The sequence below is a fragment of the Pygoscelis adeliae genome, unplaced genomic scaffold, assembly GCF_000699105.1.
Source record: "Pygoscelis adeliae isolate BGI_AS28 unplaced genomic scaffold, ASM69910v1 Scaffold597, whole genome shotgun sequence".
In the NCBI taxonomy this organism is placed as follows: Eukaryota; Metazoa; Chordata; class Aves; order Sphenisciformes; family Spheniscidae; genus Pygoscelis; species Pygoscelis adeliae.
This window is the reverse complement of record NW_008825148.1, coordinates 412,974-420,415: the sequence shown is the minus strand read 5'-3', so window position 1 is coordinate 420,415 and position 7,442 is coordinate 412,974. Positions and strand designations below refer to the sequence as shown.

The 7,442-nt window shown below is 45.7% G+C and overlaps 1 protein-coding gene across 2 annotated transcripts in view; it reads right to left on the bottom strand.

Moving 5' to 3' along the window:
• The window catches only part of ZMAT4 (zinc finger, matrin-type 4), a 71,346-nt gene that overhangs the window by 12,554 nt on the left and 51,350 nt on the right, over nt 1–7,442 (bottom strand). For both annotated transcript variants that reach the window (XM_009328297.1, XM_009328298.1), the window contains one exon: nt 6,258–6,485. In XM_009328297.1, the coding sequence (XP_009326572.1) occupies nt 6,258–6,485 (228 nt within the window). The remainder of the gene's footprint in view (nt 1–6,257; nt 6,486–7,442) is intronic.

Below are 7,442 nucleotides of genomic sequence, written 5' to 3'. Positions count from 1 at the left end.
GATTTACAGAAACAGTCACTTCTCTGCCTCATCTAACATGTTTTCACAGAGAAGACAGAGTGCAGCTGAACATACATTAAACACCTGTGTCCCTTCTGGACATCCCTGGGAGGGACAGCAATCTGAGGGCTCTTACTCCTGGTATGTAGGGCAAAACCGTTCAAGAATTAGCATATAAATGCAGACTTAAGTGTTTCCAGACCCCGATTCTGTTGTCTCCCTTACTACGCTGAGTGTCAGAGAGTGGTTTCTTCTCTCCTCCTCTTTTGTATTTTAACATCCCAATAATTCCCTTGGCATCACAGATTGCATTAGCATCACTAACATTACACATACATTGGCATTACAGTAAACCACTGATGCTAAAGTAATTTCTGTCCTGTCTTCCTAGAAAAAAAGGGAATTGCAAATTTTAGAGTCTCTGTGGTCGGGTTTGTGCTTTGCACTGATTCACTTCCATGAAGATCTGAACAGAGCGTTTCAAACTTAATTGAAGGGCTCAGCTTAAAAATACCAGAGTTGTGGAATTCTTACCATGGGCTGCTGCGCTCCTGAGGAACGGTTTTAATGTACCATGTAATAGTCTCTTTTGACTTTCCACAGCATTATTTCTTTGCAGAAATTGTTAAAACAATTCATTTAGAACAAGTAATGTATGGCATTCTCAAATTTGATCAGTCTGTGCTTACCATAATTAACAGCATAGGCTATATACACACTTACCATTCCCCAGCTGTATCTACAGGCTCTCAAAAAATCACTTTTCCTTTTTGAACTTCAGACACTAGCTATACTAACAGTCCCACTTCTCTCAAACACCTCATACACCTCTCACCTAGGAATTTGGTCCAACATAAACATCTTCTTTAAAAATATTTCAAAAATATTCAGATAAGAATTTGAAAATAGCAACTAAGCAATAATGCAGAAGTATTTAAATAGTCACCTGTATTTTTATGTGTTGTGATGTAGCATGGAACAAAAATCAAATTGCAAATATGCTTACAGATGCATATAATTCCTTACTGAATTTATTCTTGATGCAACAGCAATGGTTCTATAGTCAAACCCTCTCTCCATAGCTGGCAGCTCCTGTTTCCTTTATTAAGCCAACAGGAGTCAGAAACCACGTACATTCAAGCCACAACGCAGGGAAAAGGATGGAAAAGGCAGCACGCGGCTGACACGGGCAATGCATTAGCACCTTGCTGCAAGACCAAGCCCTCGGACCATGCCGTGACCGCTGCGTGGCAGAGATCAGGACTGGGGAAATAACAAACTGGTAATACTTTAAATTAAGGTAATAAGGTTCTAATGCTCAGCAGCTAATTTAACAGCATACATTAACAGCAGCCTTATTGAATCTTAATTACTCGTGTAGGTGGAAACATCATCAGCAATTACAGTTCCTAACTGGGGACGCTGATTTTTTTCCATCAGCATGTCAAGGCTGCTCATGATGATGAATAAGGGGGAATCCTGTCCCTCCTCCCCACATCCAGCACGGGAGGGACTCAGCACTGCTCTGCCGCAGCAGCTCTTCCCACCAGCTGGAAAATGTGGCTGCAGAACGGGCCAATTCTGTGAACTCGCTCATGCTCAGCAGAATCACACGTCTGCTAGCACACGTGGGTACGTTTTAGATCGATGGGAACATTGCCGGGGCTGGACCGGCCGGCCAGGAAGACACCAGAAGCCGCACCGCGCTCCCCAACACCGCACTGCCCCAGGGCGGCCGCGCTCCTGCTCGCCTGGCGCGGATGGGGGTTCCTGCAGCAGAACAAGGGCTGCAGGAGCTCTCAGCTGAAATCCGGCACCCTGAGACAGACTTGTACAGGAAAAGTATTGAGTGTGATATGAACTCCACCAAAACGAGACAAGGAGAAAGGAAACTAGCCTCAGATAAACAGCAGGCTGAAGCCACAGGGCAACAATCACCTCGAGAATATCAAAATTAATAGTATTTTATCTCACTGGAGCTTACCAAAGCTGCCAACTTGGCTGAAACGTTGGTTTCATAAAATGCACTGAACCAAAGCGTGTTGGAGTTGAGTATTAGCTCAGCAGGCAGTCTGCAACAGGAAGGTGGTCCCAATCAGAGCAGTCTGCGTTAGGAAATGCTGAGCTCTCTGTATTCACATCTACTTTTGCATTCTCACGACATCAGCATTCCCTACCCTGCATCACGACATGCACTCATGTAAAATGGAATGTACTCCTATATCCATTAAATAAAATATTAACAAGTAAAGTCATTAATGTCATTCTGCATAAAATGCATTAAAACACATTCCAGGGGAGTACTTGTTAAATCGCTTTTTACTAACCAAAAGTGACATCACAGAATGAGAAGTATTTATAAGGCATACAAAGAAATTAGGAGCTGAGAAGGAAAATGAAACTAAGCTCTTTGCTTGGTTTTTCAAGATAGCATCTGCAACTATGACAATTTACCTGAAAATACAAAGGCTTCAGGTGACAACATCCCTGTGCAGCTGTCCCGATTCTGCTTTACTGCAGAGGCTGCTTTATTTTATTTTAGGGATTCACAGTGTAATCCCCTTGAAAGGCACCAGTTTCTGCTCCAGGGCCTGGTGTTTTTCTTGTTCACCAGGGACCAAGCGTCCTGGGAAGAAGACCCACGTTCCTGTGGTTTACAGGATCCCATCTAATCAGGTCCAGGTACACAAGGCTGGCCCTGAATCTGTCTCCATTGCTTCGTAAAATTCAAGTTTTTCTGGCAGGCATCGAAGAGAGCCCACGGTGCCTTGGCAAATCATTTGTTGTCACACAAAAGGTGCTGAAGCACAGGTTTATGAACACTGGTGAGATGAAGGAGGGTCTGCCTGTACGTTAAGTTTTCTGCTCATTTTGTTCATTCACAAGTGTACATATAGGAGAGGAAAGGACACACTGAATCCACTTAACATAGCCCAGACTTTCAAACACTGCACCAGCCTTCAAAGAGAGCGCATTTTGCTGTGGGGTTTTGGCTCAGCACCAGCAATAAGCAGAGTCCATTACTAATTAAATTCCCCATGAATGAGATCTGCCAGTCTCTGTTGCGAGGCCCCTACCCCTGCAGAGCCCACCTGCATTACAGGAGGAACAGAAGAGAGCTTAGCAATGGATAATGCCAGACATGAAGTAAAACTGGTGAAACGTGACCTGATGGAGCAAAAACGCAATTCGCTTTCTGTCTGGCGCAGGCTGTGGGAAGGCAAGAGCTGCCAGACAGAGCCGCACCAGTGCCTCTGACGGAGCAGCTTCTGCTCCGTGTTGCTGAACAGGCGCAAGCTGTCAGGGAAGAGCCCAGAACTCAGGGTTTGTTACCATACCCACGGGTTTTTGTCTTTTTATGATCTGCTCCAGGATCTGCTGGGGCGCAGCAGCAGCTAAAGGAGGCAGCTCTGCAGGAAGAAAACTCTTCATTTCTCCCTCTTTCAGGGCATGTCCATGCACTCTCCTAACGAGTAAGAGCAGAGGGGTTCCCAGGCCAGCCCTCAGAGCAGGGGGTCCTGGACCGGCTGTGCTGGCAAGGCTGGAAAGCCGCACAAAGCCGCTCGGAGAGACCAGGCTGGACCCTGCCCAGAGCAGCGGTGTGCACTGCCAAATAACTCGCAAAGTGCCCTCCACTCGGCCAAAGCATGTGGACTGTGTGCACTCGCATGTATTGCAGCTTTAACTCAATACAGACTAGAGAAATGGTGCTGTTAGTGAGGTTTCTTTTTGCTTTTTTTCCCCCTCCTCTTTCTTATTTCTGAGAAGAAAATAAGACTTCAAAATTGCAGGATGAGCACTTGGCAAGAAGTATCAATGTTTTTGTTTCCTATAAATATCAGTTGTCCAAAAATATATCTCTATTCTTATTTCTCCAAATACACATTCATATTTATCAATAAATATTTTATTATAGCCATTATCAAAACAACAAAGGCTGCTGGAATGTTTTACTTCAACCGACACTGCTTGTTCCAGGCTCACATAATGCATCAAATGTTCGTCTCCCACAGCAGTCAAAATAGAATTAATATTTAAGTTGTGATGGGAGAAGCCACCAGGGGTAGCGTAGAAAGGAAATGAGTTTGCATTCTAGCGAATACCGAGGCAGCAAAACAAGCACAGAGCAAAGAGAGCACAGAGCTATAATCCCTACCAGGTTCTGTCGAACACCAAACCCGCTGGACATCGAAAGCAATGGTCAGACAAGATTTCACTGACAACCTCGGACAGACTGCCACTGGGTATCTCTGAACTGCCACTGTTATCATTTCTCTTGAAGTCAGATATGACTTCATCTGCCAAGGTAAGGCTATTTTCTCGGACAGAAGGCAGATCTCATTCTGTGTTGGCTATTGCAGAGATCTGCCTTCTACATCTGTAGAGATCTGCTCTAGCCTCACAGCTAAACGCATACAGGAGAGCATATCACACTCCCTAGTTAAGAAAAACTGTGAAAAAGAGGATTTCCCAGCCGTACTGCTACTCCAGCAGCAGAGGCAAGCTTTGCAGGACACCATCAGCAGACTCAAGGACACCTTCCTTGGCTCACTGAGTCTGGCTAGGCAGCTCGTCGGCGTTCGAAAGCACTGGACACCCGTGAACTGAAGACTCCGAAACAACAGCCTGGAAATATCCAACCAGAGGACCAAAGCTGGCTTCCCCCTGTAGCTGGGGATGTGTACAGCCACGGCACAGCTCTGCAGTACCCCTCTCCTGCAATCGATGGACACTAGCAGAACCACACTAGATTCAGCTGCAAATCCCAACCATGCACAGAACCACCGTAAAGTTAAAAACCAACATGGGCTGATGAGTATGTAAATACCTCCAATTTCAACTCTCCTAGGCACAAGCTAAATGAATAAAACACTTCACAATTGATTTATTTACAGTTAATGACATCCTCAGCCACTCTTGAGCCTGGCACAGTTCAAAGTACTAAGCAATTCCATGTTATTGTCCCATGTTTTATTTTCCTGCATATTTTCAACAGCGGGCAGTGACTCAACCACATGAATCATTTATGGCATTGTGAGTCACACTAGGTAGCACACGAAGGATCTGGATAACCATTACAAGGTTTATTTGAGATCAAGAAATACACAATATACTGCATAGACATTGGTATTTAAAGGAAAATTATTTCATTTAGCAAGGGGAGAAAAAAGGTATTTTAAAATGTTAACGCAATGTCTTGCTGGCAAACCAGACTTCCTCTCCCGCATGGTTTTGAAAATCAAACCTGCACTTTTCCCTGAACCTACTTCAGTCAAATACATTGTGTGCATACAGGAGTATAATCAAGACCACAGAGAAAACTTCAACAGGAGGCTCATACCTCTCCTCCTGTAATTACCCCTCTACATTAAAAAGGCACTTTGTTCAGCATTCAGTCTTAGCCATATCCTCAGCCGGTATAAATGAGCACATCTCCATCAACAGGCACAGTGTGACCGAGCCGGTCCTTCATCAGCACCGGGCGGCGGCTGCGACCTGGAGGGACCAGGGATGCTCGGGGGCTCTGGCAACCACGGCTGCCGGCTGGGCTGCGGCTGCGGCTCCGCTCCGCACGAGGGGGGCTCCCAGAGGGATGCAAGGCCCAAATCCGGGTGACTCCAGGACACAGCCCCCATGGGGACCCCACGGGTGCCAGAGCCCCTCCCGGTGGGGCCAGGATGGACGGACGGACAGACGGACAGCTGCTCTCCCTTCGGCAGGAACACAGAAAACTTGTGTTTAACAGACCCATAGCAAATGCTCGGTTCCTCTTTTCTGCTGCTGACCCAGGGCCATTGCAGTGTTTTACAAGCACTAATGAAATCACAAAAGACAGCTAATGCCCCACTCTCCATCAGGGAGACGTAGGGAGTGCTCTGCCTCCAGCAACAAACATCCCCATCCCCATTTCCCCGAGGGGCTGAGCACTTTAATGTCCTCTCTCAGCTCACAGGGATAGTCCGCATTTGCTCGAGGGCAGAAGTGTGTGCTAATGGAAGGGACTATTTCAGGAAGAGGTAAAAGAAATACCTAGGAAACAACTTTTAAAGGACACTGCTAAAACTGCAGACTGTCATCTTAGAGGAGAGGACTTTTTTTACGGTAGCGGGAACCTCATAAAGCAGTAAGAGCACCACAGTCTCCCCTGCACCACTTGACCAGAGGAACAGTGACCACGGCGGGCAAGGGCGGTGGCGCTGGGGTCACTAGATCCCGTGGGGAGCAGGTCCTTGCTCGCCGCGTACTGGTGCTCTCACCTCTCAGCTCTCCCAGGTCCAGGGTCTTCCCCAGCTGCTCCAGGAGGTCGGCCCTGGCCGCGTTCTTCTTGTGCTTTTTGCCATCGTAGTGCTGCTGTGCCATCATGGGGTTGTTGAACCAGGCTGCGCAGAGCTGGCAGTATCTGTCCGAGTCTCTCCGCTGATGGGGCGATGGTACCACCGGGGGACTATCCGTGTGGGGCTGCTTTAGGGAGCTCAGAGTGGTTTCTGTAAAAGGAAACATTCGGACATGAGCTCTTCCAGGCTAGTGTTGCTGTCTGAATAACAGCAGACCCTGAGGCAGATCCCACATTAGTCACGGGGAATAATTAGCAGCAGTTACAGGATCCCACTGAATATTTTGGATGGTACTGCTCGGAAATCTACCATTTCTCATAAAAAAAGCAGCATGAAAGGATAGCACAGGACTGTTCCTCAACTATCTGCATTTCACTAGCTGGGAAAGGAGGATGCTCTCATTGCATTTACACATCTTATCACTGTTGTGACTAAACCTGCTAAACTTATCCTGTTTAAATTGCTACTTCCAGGAAAAATTGCCAGTGGAGAATAAACAAAACATGCAAAGCCATCTACTTCTCAAGATAGAGAGACAGATTTATCATTATCTCAGGATTCTTATTTTTCCATTTATTTGGTCTCGGAAAGAATACAGAAAGCTGTAGTAATTGTAAATTGCCAGAGATGAAAAAAAATATTCAATAGTCAGTCCCCTCATTCAAAATATCTTCACCTTGTGAATTGACAGGTACCAGCAACCCACAACCTTAATTTAATCCCATTTCCCTTCAGATTCACCAAGAGGCCATCAGGGAACACAAACATGATCCCCAAATAATTTCAAAGAAAAATGGGTGATTATGGTCTTTATATAATGGAGCTGCACCTTGTTTGTCACAGTCTTCCCACTTTGTACAATATAAGTTTACAAAGCCATGGAAAAACAGTTTAAAGTAAAATAAAGTTCAGATAACATTGGGATACAAAAATATACAACTAGCACTTAGTTATCACACCTCATTCAAAAATTCCCTTTTACGTGGTTTTCCTTTTCTTTTCCAGATGAAATGCCTACTATCTAAATAACTAACAAACCACTCTCTCTGTGATACAAGAATAAGAAAATTTTAAGGTGGTGAAGAGGAGCTCGATCACTCTCCTTTG